We start from the raw sequence: 22,964 nt of genomic DNA, 5'->3' as shown, positions 1-22,964 counted from the left end.
ATATGAAATATAAATGAAAATATTAAAAAAAGGAAATTAAATGTACAGTAAAAATGAAAATTTAATAATAATAATAAGTAGCAACAGAAGCAAAAAAACACGAAAATATTCACAGCACGATATTCTGAAATGTTAACAGCGGTAAACTAATACTCTCGCATTCTCTCCTTTGTCGCCTGAGAGACATCATACAGGTATCAGCATGAAAGGGTTGTCAGGCTGAGAAGCAAACTGTTTGATATGAGAGACATTTGAGAACTGAGGTTTGACTGTATGTCAAGAAAATGGAATTTTATTCAGAAATAAAAAGGAAAGAGCTATGAAGGCATGAAAAGACAGAGAGGAACCTTAAATGCATATGTCTAAGTGAAAGAAGCCAATCTGAAAAAGCTGCATACTATATGGTTGCAACTATATAAAATTCTGGGAAACAAAAACTATGGAAGCAGTAAAAAGATGCATGGTTGCTAGGGCAATTTGAGGGGAGGGAGGGATACATAGGCAGAGCACAGAGGATTTTTCGGACAGTGAAACTACTCTGTATGATACTAAAATAATGGATACATGTCATATACATTTGTCCAAACCCACAGAATATACAACACCAAGAGTGAACTCCAATGTAAACCGTGGACTCTGAGTGATGATAATGTGTCAACTGTAACAAATATGCCCTCTGGTATGAAATGTTGATTATGGGGGAAACTGCGCATTTGTGGGGAGAGGGGGTACATGGGAAATTTCTGTACTTCCCCCTCAGTTTTGCTGTGAACCTAAAATTGCTCTAAAAAATAAAGTCTATTTTTAAAAAAATTAAAACACATTAATTGGTGATTGATTACTTGAGTACCTCCTGGGGCTGGTGCCTCCTTCCAATGTCAGCAACATGCCAGCCATCTCTCAGGACAACTTCCAAATGAGGCAGCAGCAACGGGTCCCTGGGGGCCTCCCTGGGGTTCACGCCTTCAGGAAACTAACTAGATAGGTCCCCTCTGTACCTAACCAGAAATGTCACCAACAAGATAGCCAGCTCCTTTATCTAGTGAGAGTACAATGAGATGTTAGCCCAAGTGGAAAAGGAAAGAACAAGAAAAGCATTCTCTTAGAAAGTTTTAAAAAAAATCATTTTAACTCCTCCAAGTTCCAGTTTTGATTTCCAATATTTGATTTTTCACTAAAAGATCCCACAAAACTCTTAAAATGTATTAATAATAAATGCCAATGTCTTTTTAAAGGAAATATGAAGTTCCAGCATGAAGTGCCTATCCCTCTTGAAACAATTTTGACTTTACCAAACAAACAAGAGCAGAAATGCACCAGTCTGGCTCCAACAGCAAACAGCAAGGCTGGGAAAAACAAGCGTCAATATCATGGGAAGAGCAGCTCTGACCTGCCTTCAAAACAAAACAGAGGAGCAACCCCAACACAATGTCCACAACTACACAGAAAACATATTGTACTTTGGAATGGGGAGCAGGGTGCTTATTTAAGCTGCTCTGAAATCCTCACACTATTTTAAATACAGCAACTTTATCTTTTGATTCCAAAGCTAATAGAAAATGCCTTGTTTCAGGTTGCTAGAGACTCAAGTATTAGAACTAGACCCAAGTTTAGTTCTTATGTTTGGGCAAGTTTAAAGAAAAAAAAGTGGGAATATTGAGAATCATTCATATTCTTTCCAAAAATGAAATCTATACAAAGACAAATTGAGCTAAGAAACAATGTCCTGTTAAGAAATACCTACCTTTGACAAATGAACTAAATATCAATGTCTGCATTTTTCATTTTCCTTCCATTTTAATGGGCCCAATACTTTGAGCAGAATAAAGTACTCCATAGACATGAACTCAAAATCACCCAGTACTAAAATGGCCCACAGCTCGGAACCGAAATGCTCCCGCAGAGTGTCTGCTCAACAAGCACATGCACATCCCACATCCACAGCTACAGATGTCGAAAGCTCCCCCAACCAGGGGCAGGGTGCCATGGGGGCTGCTCCTACAGAATCCCCCCTTCAAGTAACAGACAGCCTCGAAGGCATCCCAGTCAGACTCTGCAGACCCAGGGGTTTACTTACCCCCAATATTTGCTATGGACTCTGGCCCAATAAGTTGATTTTCAAATAGCCTTTCCGCCTGTTGTAACTTCGTATTTGGTTGCAGAACACCAAGCAAGAGAGGGGGTTCTTTGAAGCTGTAATATAATACAATTATAGGGATTTGTCTATAGAAAATACATGAAGAAAGTGCTTACTGAGGCCCTACGACATGCATAATTCCATTTGATAAAGACGGTTCATTCCAATAATAAAATATCCTTATTTGCCAGAAATACAAAGGTTAGGAAAAAAACTGTCCTAGGGTATTAGAAAAGGTCATAGTATTAAATCAAAATGAAAATATAAATACAGCTAATGTAAGAACTTTTGCAATCACCTGCCATCTAAGAGCACCCCAGGGCCTCTACTCACCTGAACTTCTCATCACTGATCCAATGCCTCACAGCAGGTTAGACCTTCTCACACCCTCTGATTCACACACCCTGGCATTTATACTCCCAGTGATCGTGCTCCCATTAAAGTCCAATGGAGATGGAGGGCAGCCATGTCACATTTCACAGCTTATGGCCTTGCTTCATGGAGAAGGCAGAAGTGAGAGGAAGCAGTCTGGGAACTGGCACTGCAACCCCGTCGTCCAACATAAGCACCCCCTCTGGACCCACCTGACTTCTCTCGGACAACAGCCTCCGGGCCCCACCTCCCTCCCCCCTTCACTCCAACTGGGCTGCCCTCTTCTTGGGTCCTTCCCATCTGCATGCAAATATGCTCTTTCTCCCAATCCACCAGCAAATCGTGCTGATGCCACCTCCAAAAGACTGACATTGTTGAACACCTTCACCCCATGTCCACTACCACCCTGGTCCAGGCCCCCATCTTCTGTCCCCTGCTTCCTCCCTGCCCCCTAAAGTCTATTCTCAACCTAGCAGCCCATGTGAGCACAATAATCCGAAAACAGCAGTTATCTGCTCAAAACCCTGTAATGGCCCCTTCTCACCCAGAGCCTAAGTCCTAGCTGTGGCTCTTAGCTCTGCACCATCTGGTCTGTGAGCTCTCTCTCCTCCTCTCCCAGTAGTCCACTCTGACCTTCCACACCAGCCACTCCCTGCTGGTTCTTGACTGCACCAGGCATCTTCCATCTTAAGTCCTTCGCACTAGCTGTTCCTTCCACCCCCCACCTTCTCAGTGAGGCCTGCTCTGACCACCCGATTTAATATTCAACACCTCTCCAAAAGTACAGTCCCCCCGCACTCTATTTGGTTCAAGCCTTTTTTGGCTTCTCACTTCTGTTGTTTATTGTCTGCCTGTCCCCACTAGAATACATGAGACCAGAGATTTGTTCTGTGTTTTTCACTGCTGTATCCCAAGCACCCAGCATACAGGACGCTTCCAATGAACACTGTAGGAGTGAGAGGGTGGAAGAGCGGGAAGGGGGCGGTTATCTCCCAATTCCCTCCCCACCCTGCCCTCCAACAAGGCAGCTTCCTAGCCAGCCAAGCAGTGTGGGAGAACCAAGGGGGAGGTGGTAGTTGGGGATGTGGAATGATGGAAAAGCGCTCTACCTTGCTGGCAAAGCACTTCACCTCTGCCACCCCCTCTGAGTGGGCACCTATGCAGGACACAACACAACTTCCCCCAAATTAAAATGGCCCACCCGCTCCCCAATATGACTTTCAACCTGCTTAAAAAACATTCTTGATTCAACTAGGAGTTTCATTTCCAAAGGAAGAGCAGGATTGCAACCTGCTCTTCCTTTGAAAGAGCAAGATTGTTTGGTGAAAAAACCCTGGGCTATGGAATCAGGCACATCTGCTTTCAAGTTCTGACCTTAGAAAGGTCCTATTTCCCAAAGGTATATGGGAAGATTGAACAACATAGATAAACACATAAAGCCCAAGAATAGAAGAGGGTACACCTGACATCAGCCCCTCTCACCCAGTGCTTGGACTTTGCCTAATTCCCTACACACAGGAAGTCCTCAGGAAATATTTGCAGATCAAACTAATCAGTATATTGCACACTGTCCCTGCCCACAATGGGCCTGAGTATTATCTCAATAAGGAGACAAGAAGAAAACTTATCTGAGAAAATGCAAAGGACAGGCAAGAAAGGGACCCCACTCAAAGCACCAAGGAAGGGTGGCCCCAGGGAGCCCAAATCAGCCCTCACAGCCAGCTAGGCACGTGGGCTCTGGTTAAGGCCACTGACCTCCTGTTAATTCATTAACTCCTGTTACCTCATATTAATTCCCGCTGACTCCTGCTAACTCCATGTGTCAAATGTATGCTGAAAGACACTGGTCAACATTTTCCAGAAATCAGGATATCACATGTGTTGTTGACCATAGTCCTCCAATCTTCCAAGAAGGAAAAGAAAGTAGCTTTACAAGGCAGGTGTTTGCCAAAGCTCTGCGGCCTTCCAGGTGGCGACTCCCTAGAACCAAAACCAGCTGCATAATCACCTGCCATTCCTTGTCACTGGTCTGTCTGTTCTCTGATTTCCCAGAGATTTCTACGTATGGTCTAAGCTCACACAGAGGCTATTTAGACCCTGAAAGTCTACCATTATAATTAGCCTAGTTATTAATAACAGGAAAGGAGAAAGGGGGAGGCCAGCCAATACAGGCATGACATTTGGACAGCTTCACCAGGAAGCTGCAGCTTTACACTCCCCAGGGGACTGGACAAAGGGAAGAGAGACGTATGCCCAGTACAGTTGGGTGACATATGGAAGGTGCTTGCTGTCAGTTACACCTGGGGACAGAGACAGTTGGCCAGAATGGGCATTGCCACTGCAAGGGCTCGAAGATTTGGGATATTTAATCCCCTGAACAAAGGAATTCACTCTCTTGTGCTTTCAGGACGCTTGGGACTCTCACTGCATGGGCACTCTCCTGCATTCTCCTGTGTGGCCCATGGCCATGCAGACCCCCACACACAATGGATGATGGACTGAGACTAGCTTGATGCTGTACTGGACCCAGCTCCAACATGAAAAGGATACTCTGGACACTGGCTTTGCTTCTCACTTTACTGAAACCCCAGCTACCCTTCTTCTATGACTGGACGAAGGGAAATGGGACTTTAGAAACCCAGGAATTTAACTCTACGCAAATAAAAATCACTTGTTTTCCCGTGCGAGTCTCAGAACATTCTTTTCTTTTTCTTGAGATATCATAAGGACTCCACCCCCAGTAGAACCCAGTGGGGAAGAGGACCCCCCCCACACACACACTTTGTCCCATAATAAAAGTAGATTCCCAAAGGCACTGCCATTGCTGACCTCCCGCCCTGCCAGTTGGCCTGATCCCAATGACTATGGCGTCCCCCTTGTCTGAGAGATGACTGAGGCAGAGCATAAGCCAGTAGCTCTGCTCTTCTGTCACCTGCTGCAGACAGTGGGTCTCCCCCTTCTTTGCTCTTTTAGTTCTGAAGAGAGCTTTAAAGAAGGTTTTTTTGCTGCTGTCATTAGCATTTTCCCCCAACCTGTTTATTTCTGTTCTTACACTCTCTGCCACTCTCCTTCTTTTGTTCTGCATTTTGGGGCCCATGCTTCCAATTTTTGAGCAAGTCGTTCCCTAAATCTGAGCCTGTGGGAGAGATCCTGTCAGCCACGCTGATCTCACTAGGTTTCTCCTCCCTTGCCCACCAGGCTCATCTACTCCCCAGGCAGAACTCACTTGCACAACTTCAAATCCTTATTGGGCCATGTTTCCTTTCAGTTTCTGGTCATGAACACATACCCACCTCTCCTCTGAATTTAACCACCACCCTTTCCACACATAAATTCCTCTTTATTGAGCTCAAAGGATTTCAGTCACTTAAGCTCCATCCCTCCCACTCCATCAGAAACACCATCTTTACCTGCTCTCTCTGCTTTCCCCCTTTCCCAAGGCTAGCTCCGCAGCCTAGAGTTTGATCCCTAGCTGTGGACACAGTTCATTTTATCACCTTGCCAACTGAATAAAGTCCAGGTCAGTTTCTATTTGGGGTGAGCTGAGCGAAATCCTTCCACATGTTGAGAGGGGATAGCAAGAAAGAGCCCCCCCTCAGAGTGTCCTAGAAGCACCTCAGAGAGAACATAGATGTCCCTGGGAGGAAAGACATGAGCAAGGAACTAGTGGTATACCAGGAATTACAGAGCAAGCATGCTTATGAGTCTACAGTGCCCAGGCCTCCACCCATTCTCAATCTTATGCAAGCTAACTGTGTTTTAACACCGTATAGCTTTACTAATTCTAAATCCAACAACAAAAAGTTGACTCTTCTATATGTATGTCAATCTAACGTCAGAACTGTGTCCTCTTTGTATCTAACTGATACCTGCCTTGAGCATACTAGTGCTGAATACATTTTTAGTGAACTAAATCAAATATAAAACGTTAAGTTTTATTTACAAAACACCAACACATTATACAGTTATATATATTATATTTACTCTATAATAAGACGTGGACCTTTCTCAATTAAAATAAACTTCACACAGCTCAACCCTCTGAGCAGTTGCAAGGGAAAACAGATACCCGTTAAACCAGACCGCACAACCCTCTTTACACCACCTTGATATCAGTGTCATAAATCACATCAATAAGTGCCTGGCTCAGTATTACTAAAATTAAAAATGTGAATACACTTTATGGGACTCCCTAGATGTATACTATTTTTTCAAGTTATAATGGACTGTGTTACTCACAGATCCCCAAAGATGAAAAGTAACTTAGGAAAAAGAGGTGACTAAGTAAAAGGGTTTTTAAAAATCAGTTATTTATAAAATTTAAACAAGGTAACTTAAATTTAACCTTTGTTTGTGTGTGCTTTTGCCCCTGCATATGAATTCAGGTTAACTATGTCTAATACTTAAGCTTCTCTCATTTGGGATTGTTCTGATTTTTGTTTTTGGTTTGCACAGTTTTATTTTTGAAACAATAACATGGGCAATACCATGCATATATTCTGTGGAACATCTAATTCAACAAAACACGGGCCCAAAAAATCACAAATTTCTCTTTCTCATAACTTACCTTTTAGATCAGATTGGTTTAATTACTCTAGAAACCATCCCAGCCTATTATATTTTGCTGAGCCACCCCTCCCAAAAATTGCTGGGGCAGCTCACCTGAGAGGTTGAGGATCGATGGGAGAATCCAGCAGCAGCATGGCTCCAAGCAGGGGAACGGTGAAGGAAACAGCCAGCATCAAAAAGGTCACTCGGAAAACTCTGCCACTAAAGGAGCTGCCGAAATGAAACACATACAAAGGCAATCAGCAGAGGTTCAGACAGGGACAAGCTCAGCTGGTTTTAAAGCCCTTGAGGCAGAAGCAGCCCTCTCACCCAGAGTACCCACCATGAGGACATCGACTTCTGTGGCTCATGATTAAACTTTAGCACTGTTTGCTAGGATTGGCAAACATGCTTTTGTTCTTTCTTTTTTCTTTAATCTTCCACTGTGAGGGGCACTCTTATCAGCTATTTTCCAGATAGTATGATAGGCTATATCTTGAATTCTCTAGCAGTTTTAAAAGAGGGAAAACTCAAAACACTGATAAGCACAAAAAGTAATGGGAATACCAAGTTGCAGTAAGGGAAGAGAGACAGGCTGACCGACAGAGAAGGCAGTTGTTCCCCAAAAGCCACTATTTCCTGGTACATGGATTCAAAGCAGCAGCATTCAGTATGCTGTGTCCCGAAGAGTCGCATGTTCCATGAACAAAAGAGGCAGAAACAAATTTATGAAGCAGAGGAAGAAAAACAGCTTCCTGAGAGTCCGATTCTCCAGCCCTTTGCTGATCACATTTTTAAGAACTGAAAAGGAAACCCCAGCTCTTCCACCTCAAAGAGACTGACAGACACTGATAGTTTTTTACAAAGAATCTATAAAATTACAATTCCAGGTCCTCACTAAAGCCCTGGGAAGACATGAAAGCTGGCTTGGGAATCTTGCGTTAAGTTTTTGAACAAAAGACCAACGGTGCATAAAATTCCCCTCAAACGATCCTCACAACCATCATTACCCATCTGGTAAAGAAGTGAACACATTTAGCCTCTTGCTACTAAATAAACTCTACAAGATCATTATTTGCTTACATTAAGTGCACTCAAATTTACTAAACACTTGATATCAAGATTAACTTAAAGTGAATGAAATCATGAGCTCCTAAGATGGAGAATCTTTTTCTATTTAAAAAAAAAAAAAGTGAGCCCGATTGGTGTGGCTCAGCAGCTGAGCGTTAACCTATGATCTAGGAGACTGTGGTTCGATTCCCAGTCAGGGCACATGCCCGGGCTGCGGGCTTGATCCCTAGCAGGGGGCATGCAGGAGGCAGCCGGTCAATGACTCTCCCATCATCTCTCTTCTTCTCCCTTCCTCTCTCTGAAATCAACAATAATATATATACATATTTTTTAAAAGTGAGTTAAAGAAAAAAAATCAAGACTTACACTTACCTAACAAAACAAATGGTTTAAGGGCTGTGTTTTGCTTGACTGTGATAATCTGATAATAGGATAATCTTCTGCAGCATGAACCTGTTCCACACAGAAACCTGGGTCTGGATGACAGTCCTAAGTTCCCAATAACCAGCCTAGCTGCCACTGTACACTGAGTCTCTTCACCCAGAGCCACAGGCTCCCCGCTGTGTAACAGGGTGTGGGGTGGGGAACCTAACATCTTGTCCAGTTCTGAACAGGCATGGCTTTATTAAATGACAAAGCAGAAAATAAAATAAACCATTCTGTTTCTATAGGGGTAGGTGGAAATAAAAGGCAAAGGTAATAAAAGAAAGGAGTGAGGGAGAGGCTTTCACAGCACGTCTCCCTGCAGACATCTGGGACAGCACAACTGAAAAGTGTGTGAATTCTGCCAACAATCTGAGCAGGCAGAAAACAGGTTCTCCCCTAGGGCCTCAGTGAAGGAACACAGCCCTGCAACACCGTGATTTCAGCAAGGCGACCTGTCTGGGACTTGTGACCTCCAGGACTATGAGATAATCATACAAGTCACTAAGTATGTAATCATTGGTCACCAGAGCCATACAAAACTAATACATTTTTCTCATTAAACTAATTTTATTGCCTGGAAGTGAGATGCTGCTGTAACAAATACCTAAAATGTGCAAGTAGCTTGGAATCGGGCTGTGGGTAGAGGATAGAATTCTGAGGAGCAGGACAGAAAACAGTCTAGATTTTCTCGAACAGACTGTTAGTAGAAACATGGATGTTAAAGACTCAGCTAGCCCAGCCGGGCGTGGCTCAGCGGTTAAGCGTCGACCTGGGATCCAGGCGATCAGGGTTCGATTCCTGGTCAGGGCACATGCCCAGGTTGTGGGCTCGATCAATGACTCTCTCATCATTGATATTTCTGTCTCTCTCTCTCCCTCTCCTTTCCTCTCTCTGAAATCAATAAAAATATATTTAAAAAAAACAAAAAACTTTAAAGACTCAGCTAGCAAGTGCTCAGAAGGAAGGGAGCAAGAAGCATGGTAGAGAAACATACATTGTCTTAGAGAATATCTAAATAGTCCGTAACAGACTGTTAGCAAAAAGGTGGACATTGGAGGTGTTGCTGGTGATGGCTCCAAGAGATGTCAGGAATAAGTTATTGGAAACTAGAGGGAAGCAGATCCTTGTTACACGGCGGTAGAAAGCTTGGTTGAATTGTTTCCTGCAGTGATATGAAAAGCAAAACTTGTACATGATAAAACAGGACAGTTAAGCTGAGAGTGTTTCCAAGCACAGTTGAAGGTGCAGCCTGGTTTCTTCTTGCTACTTTCTCCTCCAGAGCAGGACAGCATAGGGGACAATGCTAACTAGCTCTTCTTATCCTTTGACATTTCCCCTTTGAAAATGAGAATCCTAATGTGTCTCTTTTCCTTCTAATAAAAGGAAAAACAAATGCTGTTCCAAACTTCCTTCTCTTCATATTGTGGGTTCAGAATTCACCCCTGGCCAGGTAAAATGCCAAGTTGTCAGTCTTTACCCTCTTGCTAGCTGGGAAAGGAGGTGGTCCAGTCCTACAGACCCAGTAGGGAAAGGCCAAAAGAGCCCAGGCTCCTGGAAGAGGACAGGTGGGCAGGAAGGGAAAAAAAACAATAGGATAACCCCTCCCTCCCAGCCCTGTGTCCAAACCCCAGGGCCACACAAACTTCGTCTAAAGGCGACTGACTGATGCCTATCAAGATTACAGTTTGTGAAAATGCACAGATCAGCTATGAACCCACACAACAGCAGGCTAATGCAACCTGAGAGGTCCTCAGGAGGAAAGGAGTAAGGACCATGACAAAAACAGTGATAAAAACAGTGACAATAAGAACATGCCATGCAATGTGCTTTACATGGGTAACTGGGTGGAACTGTGTATCTCTACGCTTTCCAAACAGAAGTGGACAGAGAAAGCATGAGTAGCTTTCCCACAGATCACTGCAAAAAGCACGACTGAGCCTGAAGTCTTTCAACACAATGGAAATAACTATTTATAAGTAAAAATGACAGCAAAGACTTTGTGTGGTTCTTTTAAAAGTAGAACCCCAAAGAGAGACAAATGGTGAAAATATACAGCTGTCGGTGGTGAGGACTGACCGCATGGGCATCCTAGTAGGGTCACTGTCCTTAAAGGAGGCTGATGTAATCACCCTCCCCACCCTGGCAGAGGAACAGTCCCTTCGGGGAAGCTGCACTGTGCAATCTGTCACCACAGGGCTGTCATTAACAAACTGGTGACACTGACTACTTTACCTTTTCCTTCCCTAACATGATTCTACATAAAACAGAACCCTCTTATTTGTCTTAGACTTCTATAGTTAACTCTTTTACCATATTGTTGCTTACATCTTTTTAATCTAAATTTTGTAGTAATCTGATTTAGAGCTTGTGACACCCTACTTAGCTATTTGGTTTGCCCCTTCACATAATGATAAAAGGCTCACTTGTCTCAAAAAAAATAAAAATAAAAGTCAAGCTAGGACTAAAAGCAACAGTGCTTACAACCAGAGAGGCAACCAGAGGTAGGGGATGATGACCTGTGTACCACATAGCCCACCCTTGCAGGAGATCTAGCTAATGCCCTCTTACAATCAGATTATAAAAAGCTGAAGAATTTAGAGGCCACCCACTCCAGTGCTCCCAAGACTGGCTGGCCCCTGGATCACCTATACCAGATGACTGGGGCAACTTGAAACAAGGGAAAGATTCTGACTGCGCAGGTCCAGCATGGGCCTGGGAAATCTTTTTTTTAATTTTTATTCTTCCCAGTTATTCCTGGGTACCACCAACCTTATCTAACTCCCTCCCCAGTGAAAGAAGTCTATCAATACCCCACCAGCTGATCATTAGCTACCCTCCATTGAAAAGTTCTGGAAGATGGCTGCAGAGTAGCTGGAAGCTCCATCCATTTGCTCCCAGTCCACCTCCTGCCAACACCAGACCAAACTTGTGACTAAACTGCACAGCACTCGTCTTGAAAAAAACAGATGAAGTGTAGCTGATCTAAAATACTGAGAGTTGGGAACTCGGAGAAAAGATAGAAGGAGATATGGAGAAGGAGAGCCAACTCATGCAGGTACATGGCTGGGAAGCAAAAAGGATACTGTAGCAGCACAGCCCGGGTCCCCTGGGAGTGTGGAGTCTCAGCCCCACACATGAATCCCCAATCCAGAGCAACAGAGAAGGGAGGGGGAGCCCTGTGTAGCATCAGGCAGTGGGAATCAGTGGGAAGTAGGCCCAACTGGGAAACACACACTGCGCCATCCCAGACAAGGAGTGATTTCTTTGTTACACCAGCCTGGGAAGTTTGCTCAATCGAGGACTACTGGAGCAGCCAAGCAACAGAGCTCAGGGACGGCAGAGGGGTCTGCTTGGCACACCCAGCAGTCACTCAGACAGGCTCTCTATTCTCTGGAGGAACTTTGGGCAGAGAGTTGGACGGGGCTGGTCTATGTGCCTTAGGAAAGAGGATTGGTCTTGCCCACCTCAAATGCACAGGCAACACTCCTCCCACCACATGCAGAGCTCCTGAGTCTGCACCCTCCTGTGATCCAAGGCAAAGGGGAGCAGTGCTGGGCTAGAAATCTGAGCAGTACTACTCAGTATGACAGTGCAGAGGTCTTGGATGTTTGGCCCTGTTGGAGCCTGGGCCAAGACCCCGCACAGCCGCTGGCCAGCTGTGTGAAGAGACTGGACTGCCAGTCTCTTTTTTTTTTTTTGATCCCCTACTACTTGGTGTGGCAGCAAGAGGGTGCCAGGGAGCCAGACAGAGCTGAGGTATTAGGATTGTGTCTTTGGGTGAGCATCTATCCGGGAGACAGGCAGGCATGTGTGGGCGCTACAGCTGCATTGTGGGGAAGCAGGTCCATGTGAACTCCCCAGTGAGTTGAGTCAGCTCAGCCCTGGGAAGGAGAGGAAGCACCCGCCACCCCTTCTACAGGTTCAGGGCACTATGCCCAACTTGGGGCTGAGTAAACCACCTCTGCAGAGTGCAGCTCCATGGGGAAAATGAGCAGATCAGAGCTGGGACATTCAAGGGCTATGACCGGAGGCAGACCCAGCCCCTGGGCTCTGGAGGGCCTGCCTGCCAGACTGCTTGGGACTTCGCTTGCCAAGCTTCAAACAGGATGCCAAAGGCCAGGCAGGCACAGCAACTGACAATGGCTTGTACCAGAGAACCTCCCTGGAGGCCTAGGACGGGCCCAAGTGCCAGCTTCAGGAAACACAGAAGCAAAACCCAGCAACTTCCAACAGCAGATCCAAAGGGCAAACGTAGTAGGCATTAAAATCTGCGCGGGGGAATCTCCAGAAAAAGAACTAAATGAAATGGAGGCAGCAATTCATCAGAAACAAAGTATAAAGTAATGGTTTTAAGAATGCTTAACAGCATAAAAAAGGACATAGAGAGAGGAGCGTCATGGCAGCAAAGTGTGTGCCTCAGTCAGAAAACATCTAAATATGGTGCCTTCTGGAAGAAAACATATGGTGGAATCTGGGAAGATATCAATGGAAGATCAGGCTGTAAGAGCCTATAACTTTGAGAAAGAAGATAAAAAAGATCTGAGTGGTTCAGAGGAGGATGCTACTAACACAAAGATTCCACCAATTGATAAGCTTGGGGAGAAGAGGATTTCTGCAGGAGTCACTGAAGATATGGGGGGTGAAATACAAAATATGCTAGAAAAATTTGGAGCTAACATAGACAACTTTCTTCTTGCAAAGAAAAAAAGACTAGCAATGTATATCAAGGCTTCTTTCAAATCTAGTAACCAAAAAATTGATCATATTTGGAAAACCCAACAAGATCAAAGGCAGAAGCTTAATCAGGAATATTCTCAGCAGTTTCTGACTTTGTCTCAGCAGTGGGAGAAAGCTGTGTAGAAAGCTGAGGAGCAAGAAGAAAAACTAGCTAATTTGTTTTGACAGCAACAAAAGATTTTTCAACAATCTAGAGCTGTTCAGAGCCAGAGACTGAAAACCATTAAACAGTTATATGAGCAGTTCATAAAGAGTGTGAAGGACTTGCAGAAGAATAATGATACTCTACTTACTGGTGCACAAAATGAACTTAAAAAAGAAATGGCTATGTTGCAAAAACAAATTATGATAGATACTATAAGTAATGATACTAAAACTAAAAAACAGCAGCAGGAGATGGCAAATGTTCAAAAGTCTCTTCAATCCATGTTATTCTGATGACTCTTTGAAGGAAGAACTTGAACCTAAGTAATATGATACAATTATAACATTAGCTAAGAGGCATGTAAGTAATTAGAGTGGCTTAAAAATTCTAGTTTAAAATATTACATTGTGTTAATTATTATCGTAAGTCCAAGTCTCCTCTTCTTCTTAACCTCCAAATAAAATTTAAACAGTTATGTGAGTAGCAGCAATTCCTAAATTGTATGTACCAAGCTTTCTGTCTTTTAATAGTAATAGTGAATTTTTCTAATACTTGTCAACTAACTTAGCAATAATGATTTAATTTCAAAAACCAAAAAAAGGCACAGAAACCACTAAAACAGTCAGTCGAAAAATGAATGACATATCTGAAATAAATACACTGGAAGGAATAAACAGTTGGTTAGAGCAAAGAGAAGATTGAGTCAGAAAATATGAAAACATGGTAGAAAAATATTACTCAATTAGAGCAACAAAAAAAAGTAATTAAAAAGCACAAGGACAGTTTAAGGGAACTTTGGGACAACATGAAGCATAACAAAATCCACATCACAGGGATTCCAGAGGGAGAAGACAGTGAGCAAGGGATACAGACCAAGTTGGAAGAAATAATGACAGAAAACTTCCCTAACCTGGTAAAGGAAAAAGTCACACAAGCTCAGGAAGCATAGAGTTCCAATTAAGTTGAACCGAAAGAGACCCACACCAAAACAACACATAATTAAAATGGGAAAGACTAAAGACAAAGACAAAGTCTTAAAGGCAGCGAAAGAGAGACAGTCAGTTACCCACAAGGGAGCTCTCATAAAGCTGTCAGCTGATTTCTCAACAGAAACACTACAGGCCACAAGGGAATGGCATGAACTATTCCAAGTAATGAAAAGCAAGTATCTGAAACCAAGACTACTCTATCCAGCAAGGCTATCATTCAAAATTGAAGGTGAAATAAAAAGCTTCCCAGACCAAAATAAAAAAAAGGCTAATGGAGCTTACTACCACAAAACCAGCATTGCAAGAAATGTTAAAGGGATTGCTATAAAAAGAAGAAATACAGAGAGAAAGGAACATAGGCATAAAGAATTAAAATAATAAAAAATAAGCACCTATCAATAATAACCTTAAATGTAAATGGATTAAATGCTCCAATCAAAAGACAAAGAGTGCCTGGATGAATAAGAAAACATGACCCATATATATGCTGTCTACCAGAGACCCACCTCAGAATAGAGGACTCACCCAGGATGGAAATAAAGGGATGGAAAATTGTTTCCATGCACATGGAAACAAAAAAACAAAGCTGGAGTAGCAATACTTATATCTGACAAAATAGACTTCAAAACAAAGGCCATAAGAGAGACAAAAAAAGGTCACTACATAATACTAAAGGGAACGATCCAAAATGATGATATAACCCTGGTAAACATATATGCACCCATACAGGAGCACCTAAATATATAACAAAAACTCACAGAGGACTTTAAGGGAGAGTGAAACAGCAATACAGTCATAGTAGGGGACTTCAACACCACACTGACATCACTGGAGAGACAGTCCAGAGAAAAAACAAGGAATACAGCAACCTTAAATGACACACTCGATCAGATGGATTTCATTGATATTTACAGAACATTTCGTCACAAAGCTGCACAATACACACATGCAGGTATCAGATGATATTTCATTGCAGTTTTAATTTGCATTTCTCTGATGATTAGTGAGGCTGAGCATTTTTTTCAGGTGTCTATTTGCCATCTGTGTGTCCTCTTTGGAGAAGTGTCTATTCAGGTCCTTTGCTGATTTTTTAATGGGACTGCTTGCCTTCCTGGAGTTGAGTTGTATAAGGTCTTTATATATTTTGGAAATTAACCCTTTATCAGATGTATTATTGGTAAAACTATAAAAAAAAAATCCTAGAAGAAAACATAGGCAGTAAAATCTGAGACATCTCACACAGCAGTGTTTTCACTGATACATCTCCTAGGGCAATCATCAAGAAATCAACAAACAACAAAAGTGTTGGTAAAGATGTGGGAAAAAGGGAATCGTAGTGCACTGTTGGTGGGAATGCAGACTACTACAGCCTCTGTGGGAGACAATATGGAATTTCTTACAGAATGTAAAAATAGGACTGACTTCTGACCCTGCAATTCCACTTTTGGGAATATATACTAAGAATCTCGAAACACCAATCAGAAAAAATATATGCACCCCTATGTACATAGCAGCATTGTTTACAATATCCAAGATCTGGAAATAGCCTAAGTGCCTGTCAGTAGATGAGCAGATAAAAAAGCTGTGATACATCTACACAATGGAATACCATGCAGCTATAAAAAAGAAGAATCTCTCTCTTACCCTTTCCAACAGCAAGGATGGACCTGGGGATTATTATGCTAAGCAAAATAAACCAGTCAGAGAAAGACAAATATCACATGATCTCACGTACATGTGTAATCTAATGAACAAAATAAACTTATGAATAAAATAGGACCAGTGCCCTAGCCAGTTTGGTTCAGTGGTTAGAGCAATGGCCCTTGGAATGAAGGGTCCTGGGTTCGATTCCAGCCAAGGGCATGTACCTCAGTAGCAGGCTCAGCCGCGGTTGGGGGTGCATGGGGGAAGCAACCAATCGAGGTATCTCTCTCACATCGATGTTTCTCTCTCTCTCTCTCTCCCTCCCTCTCGCCCTCCCTTCTACTCTCTCTGAAAACAATGGAAAAAATACACTCAGGTAAGGATTTAAAAAAAAAAGGACCAGAAGCATGGATGCTTGGAACTGACAGATCTCCGAGGGGAGGAGGGTGGAGGAGACTGGAAGAGATTAACCAGAGAACTTATATACAGATGTGCATAGCCCATGGACACAGACAATTATGTGGTGAAGGCCTGAGGTGGGGCAGGGCCTGGGTAGAGAGTAGCATAGAGGTAGAAAATGAGGAACATCTGAAATACTGTCAACAATTAAAAAAGAAAGAAAAGTTCTGTGGTCACATTTTAGAAATAGCACCTTAAACTTAAACACCTTGAGCAGTGCTGTCCAATATAACTTTCTGCAATGATAGAAATACAGCAACCACTAGCCATGTGTGGCTACTGAGCACCTGAAACGGGGCTAGAGCGTTTTATAAATGATCCAGACCATCTCTGTGCATCAGCCCCTGGGTTGTTTATTTCTTCACTGCAGGCTATGAGACCCATTAGCTCAAAAGGCCCTCCAGTGCCAAACTCCAATTTTTACATATCCAATCATTTTTAAATAAAGCCCCAAAAAGCAAATTTTCAGCCATGTAGAGCCTGCCTGCTTTGCATAGTCTATGAAACCTCACCCGAAAACTGTTGCCCCAGACCTTCCAGAAGGAATTAAGTTTGAAGACTGAGTTTCCACTGTATCTGGGACAAAGCATTGCAAGCAGAGGAAACGCAGGAGGACTCAACAAACACTTGGCATATGAGTGAAGCATGCATGCCTTAAGGCGTTAACTTAAAGACTCCATTCCCAAGCCTTGACCACAGAGGCATAATAACCAAAACGGGGAAATTGAGGTACAGTGAGTGAGGGGAAACTGCTAGAACAGGTCAGGCCCACTGCCAGGGGCAGATCCCACAGAGCCCTGAAGGTCAGGGAAGTGCCTGTCAGCATGCATGGTTGAGATCCAAGAAGGCCAGAACAAAAAGCATTCCCTAAGTCTTTGGCACAGGGACCTTAGCTGTTCAGGTCATCGCATGCAACATGTTCTGAGAAACACACCTACCCGTTGCTCACACTAACTGGTTGCAGTTCTGCCCTCGGGAGCAACAAGCCCTTGACCTCCAAGACAGCCCTCCCTAGAACTCATGTTTGAAGTCACACCGCCCTCGGTTCTCTCTTCTCCAAGCAAAGCATCCCCAGTCCTACTGGAGCTCCTCACATGGTGGGGCTTGCAGAACAGTCTCTTTTTCTGGTTGTTTTCGAGTTTGTCAAAGTCTCCCATAAAATGTGGTGCCCACAACTCAAGGCAAAGCTCTAATCTAAACCATAAACTGTCACTTCACAAAATGCCTTTAACTGCCAAAACTGAAAAGCAAAGGATTTCACAGAAAAAAATCTGGTTTCCAGCTTCTCTTGGAAAAGCACATCTGGCCCTATGAAATCCAAAGTTGCAGGGTGGCCGCACAAGGGTTTCCAATCTTCAGACATGCACACACTCTGCTCTGCCCAGCCTCACGGTTGCTGCAGACAGGACCACATCAGGCTGGTACAAGAACCAATGTGACTGATGCTAAGACCAGGGCCTGGAACACAAAAAGCTTTCAGTAAATACCAGGACCGCAGCTCCCTGCAGGCATCGGAGTCCCTGACTCTGGTGCAGAGTTCCTTGCAGCGGTTTCTGTACCCATGGTCTAGGCACACTTATTTTATCCCCAGGTTCATTAGCTTTTTGGCAGGCTCATCTCCACTGCTGGTTCCTGCAAACTCAGAGTCAACTACAATTCCGCCTTTCCTCCACGTGTGCCCCTTGCCTATGCACACCTGCATGACGGGGACTTAAATAAAGGACACTCCATTTACCCCTATCCACTTCAACGACAAAACCTGTCATATCCCCTTCCCAGTCTGTGCTCACACGTTCAGGAAAGCTGACAACTTCCTTCCCAGGTACAGTCTGGGAAACCAACTTGTTTGTCCCAATCTCTTGACCCTGAAATTTCCTACAGTCTCTAAGGGCAAGAGAATAATTCCGGTAATGCAATAACTGTTGGCTTGACCACAATTTACAAAATCCTGTACTTCCGCCAGCCAAATATGAAAGGCGCTCTCTAACCCCTTCTGTATACGGGACATCAGAGCTTCAAATCGTGGACTGAAGTCCTGACACACTGAGATTAAAACGACCTGTGACTTTTGTGGGAAACCTGTGAACCCCAAATCCACAGGGGACCAGAACCCCAGGTGTCAAAGTGATCTCTGGAAACTGAGAAAGTCAAACAGCAACAAAGTCTGTCTTTTTAAGTGACTGCACCTTAAATCTGTTCGTTTTTCACATTCCTTGATACTGGGGCTGCTAGACTGTAGATGTCTTCATTTTAGCACTGAAAACAACTAAGAAGTTAAAAGAGCCACTTGAAACCATAAAAATCCTGGAAGAAAACATAGGCAGTAAAGTCACAGACATCCCACTTAGTGGAATTTTCACTGGTACATCTCCTAGGGCAAGGGAAACAAAAGAAAAAATAAACATATGGGACTACATCAAACTAAAAAGCTTCTGCACAGCAAACGAAAACAGCCTCAAAATACAAAGGAACCCCACAGTCTGGAAAAACATATTTCCCAAGGATGTATCTGATAAGAGGCTAATTTCCAAAGTGTACAAAGAACTCATACTACTCAGCAAGAGGAAGACAAACAACCCAATTAAGAAATAGGCAAAGGACCTGAATAGACACTTCTCCAAAGAGGACACACAGATGGTCAAGAGACACAGGAGAAAATGCTCAGCGTTGCTAATCATCAGAGATGCAAATTAAAACCACAATGAGGTATCACTTCACACCTGTCAGAATGGCTCCATCAACAAATCAACAAATGACTCCTGCTGGGATGATGTTGAGACAGGGGTGCCCTAGTACACTGCTGGTGGGAATGCAGACTGGGGCAGCCACTATGGAACACAGTATGCAGGTTCCTCAAAAAATTAAAAATGGAGCTGCCTTTTGACCCAGTGATTCCACTTCTAGGAATATATCCGAAGAATCCTGAAACACTAATCAGAAAGAATATATGCACCCTATGATCACAGCAGCATAGTTGACAATAGCTAAGATCTGGAAACAGCCCAAGTGCCCAGCAGTAGGTGTGGATAAAAAAGCTGTGGGACATTCGCACCATGGATCACTATGCGGCTATAAAGAAGGGGGATCTCGTACCCTTTGGGACAGTATGGATGGACCTGGAGAAAATTATGCTAAGTGAAATAAGCCAGGCAGAGAAACACAAACATCACATGATCTCGCTTATACATGGAATCTAAAGAACTTAATAAACTGATGAAAAGAATAGATTCAATGACATGGAAGCATAGATCAGACTGAGGAATGTCAGAGGGTTGGAGGAGGGCGGGTGGGTGGAGGGGGAGAGAGTAACCAAAGAATTTATATGCATATATGCACAACCCAAGGACACGGACAATGGTGGGGAGAGGGACTTGAAAGGGGGGTGTGACGGGGTGGAGTGGGTCATTGGGGAGAAAAAGGGACATTTGTAATATTTTAAATAAAAATAAATTTTTTTTAAATTTAAAAATAAATTAAAAACAAAACAAAAACATAAACACAACACCCGCTGGTGGCTGATGAATGTAGGGCTTTATGTTAGCATCATGTCTTCTGTGTGTAATAAATATGAAAAACAAAAAATAAAAAATAAAAGAGCGACTTGAAAACACGCACTGGGGAAGGGAAAGGGGCTGAGAAGAAAACTCCAGATTCCTAAATCCTCATGACTTCATGAATTTATGACAGCCCCGTCTGTTCCTCCACACTGCCTCCCCCTTACTCTTCAGTCTTAAAAAGGAAAACTGACCAAGTAGAGATGTTTAATTAGCCTAAAATCCTTTAGAAAAAGCTACTGAGAAAGTAGCTCTTAAATTTTCAGTGTGGTCACTCTTCAGTCCTGAACAGTTATTCGTGGACATTAAATAGATATTCTCTCTTCCCAGACAGAGCTATGTTTCAAAAGAGAAGGAATATTTTCAGTGTTACAATCATTCTAACAATAGTTTCTAAAACACCTGGGGAAACTGATGCTGAATAATACTAATTATTAGCTTGCAACAGTACGTTAAAGTGCTTAGTTCATCTGGGCTCCCCACTGAGTAAAAGGACTCAATGCCTGCCTTCCTCATTGTAGTTCAAGAACAGAATATGCTCCCAGTCACTGCCCAGTTGCCAATTCTACCCTTCTTCATTCATTTTCATTTCTCTTTTGACTCCAGTATCTGTACCTTTACATAAAGCACTTTGCTCACACGGACTTCAATGACCTCCTCAGTGAAAGAGAGCTAACGTCACCTTTCATGCCAAGAGTCAGGAGTTAGCCACGGTATTGTCAGGTGCCCTTCCACATACTCTACTGTCCTCCTCCTGTTAATTGAATAATGTATCTTCCAAGGCTTTCTCTATTCTGTTTAGCACATAAGAGGCTAATTCTACAGTTGTCACATTTCTACTTCCTTCAGATTCCTTTACTCTCCCCACTATACACAATGCTTTTCTGTCTTGTGATGAGTGCTCAGCTTTTAAGGTAACCAAGAAGACAATTAGATGAACTATTAAACATGACCACAAAAAAATGAAAAATAGAGGAGAATCACATAAGAAAAATAACTTTTAAAAAACTATAGTATTATGATAATAAATGTAGAAAGGAAGATGGCTGACAAAAACTCACTATTAAGAGACCATCACAGATAGATATATACGTTTCTATGGTAAAGTACTGCCAGTCCTTACAGGACCATTCTCAAAGGCTCCTAGATCAGCAGCAGAGGATGGCTTCAGGCTGTCCACAGTCAATAGCGTGACCCACTTGCCCTGGTCTGCCAAGATTAGCACTGAAAGTCCTGCATCCTTCCAAGTCTGAGTCCAGGGAAACCAGGATGGTTGGTCACCCTACAGTCAAGACTCTTCCTATTCCCCCTTTCCACTGAGCCCAGAAGTCAGATATTACCAGAAAGTCTCACTGAATCGCCTTTCTAGAGCCAAAACACTCCTCTCTGCTACAGCTCTCATTCAGAGGTGTTCATCTTATTATTATCAATGAATAAATTCAGTTTGTCCTGGCAAAAACTGTCCCTCATTCAGTATGTACCACACCAGTTGGCACACCAATAAATATTTCCATTATTACTATCAACTTATAAATCAATCAGTTCCACAACTTCAAACTTCATCTATACAGGGCCTACATGATGTATATTTGGTATTTTTAATACCAAAATACTCCAAGTTATCAGACTCAGGACACAAAATTTAAAAGAGAAGTTTATTTTATATTAAAATAAATGTTTAAGGATCACGCTTCAGTTTTCAGCTAAAACCCAGCATACTTAAATTCTGGAAGGTTGGGAGAAGAAGCAAAGGCGAAAAATCGGAGATTTCTTTCATCAGGCATCAACAACTACAGTTTCCTAGGCTTCTCTGTCCCTATCAGAGCTGCAAAGCTGAATTCTCGCAAACACGACTGCTGTTCCCTGCTCTTTCCCGAGGTGAGGGCTGGTCCCGCGCAGCGAGAGAAGGGGCCAAGGGCAGAGGCCGGCGCTTCCAGAGCGGGCTCTGCAGGCGCCACCTGAGCTCCTCTCCGAATCCCTGCGGGACGGCGCGAGCGCGGCACCGGGAGGGCGCAGGGCGGCGGCTGGTGGCTCTCCCGGGGCAGGGGAGCAGCGGGGGGCGGCGCGCAGAGGACCGGGGAGGAAGGACAGGCAAAGAAACCGCCGCTCTGGAAGCTGGGCAGGAGCGGCAGGTGCGGTGCGAGGGGCCTCGGGCCCGGACCCGGGATAACGCCGCCACGGGGCGGGGACGGGCCCCACGCCTCCAGGCCCGGCAGGGGCATCCTCTTGGTCCGAGCCCCCCACCCCCGGTACAAAGAGTTTTGCGGGGGACCCAATGACAAAGGCTCAGGCCGCGCGTTGGCACCGCATGTACCCTGCTGCTGCTGCTGCTGCTGTTGCCCTCGTGGTGCGTGGGGGGCGAGCGCCCCGCTCCAGGACCCAGTCTGGGGGCCGGGCCTACCTGCCGTCCTTGGCCTCCGGGGTCTGCCTGTCTTCGGCGACGACCTGCGGCCGCAGGGGCCGGCGCTGCCGGATTCCGGCCGCCTCGCTCATGTTGCAGGTGTCACCGCCGCCCGCCCGCTGGCCCCGGCCCCAAAAGGGAGAAGCGCCTGACAGAGGGCTGCGGGGCACAGAGGACAGGGCGCGGCGCCCCTCCTCGCCTGGGCGCGAGCCGGACCGTTCTGACCCCGCCTCTTCCAGCCGCGGAGAGGGGGCGGCTTCCGGAGTGTCACTCGCGGGCCTTCCGGGCGGTTTCCTGCAGGTGGCGTCTCGGGTTCCCCCCCCCCCCCCGTGAGCTCTGTGGCCGCCTAGGGCTTCTGGAGGCAAATGCGCGCTGCCCAGCACAGCCCCGGGCTGCCTGCTTTCATTATTTCATTTCATTTCATTTCAATTTCATCATTTCATTTCATTTTATTTCATTTCAATTTCTGGTGCTCAATGAC

General features: G+C 44.2%; 1 protein-coding gene and 1 pseudogene across 2 annotated transcripts in view; one reads left to right on the top strand and one right to left on the bottom strand.

Moving 5' to 3' along the window:
- Nucleotides 1–22,721, bottom strand: part of APMAP (adipocyte plasma membrane associated protein) — a 36,203-nt gene extending 13,482 nt beyond the window's left edge. Inside the window, exons 1-3 of the mRNA XM_081148625.1 lie at nucleotides 22,484–22,721; nucleotides 7,172–7,288; nucleotides 2,078–2,193 (exon numbers count right to left, since the gene is read on the bottom strand). Coding sequence (XP_081004751.1) covers nucleotides 2,078–2,193; nucleotides 7,172–7,288; nucleotides 22,484–22,575 — 325 coding nt within the window. The 5' untranslated portion in view covers nucleotides 22,576–22,721. The remainder of the gene's footprint in view (nucleotides 1–2,077; nucleotides 2,194–7,171; nucleotides 7,289–22,483) is intronic.
- On the top strand, nucleotides 12,983–13,729 carry LOC308562476 (synaptonemal complex protein 3 pseudogene; annotated as a pseudogene). The gene has a single exon. The product of its transcript is annotated as a synaptonemal complex protein 3 pseudogene (transcript).
- Nucleotides 22,722–22,964: the final 243 nt, after the last annotated feature.

The sequence above is a fragment of the Miniopterus schreibersii genome (assembly GCF_964146895.1).
Source record: "Miniopterus schreibersii genome assembly, chromosome: 10".
NCBI classification, from domain to species: Eukaryota; Metazoa; Chordata; class Mammalia; order Chiroptera; family Miniopteridae; genus Miniopterus; species Miniopterus schreibersii.
This window is presented reverse-complemented; position numbering and strand designations above follow the sequence as displayed.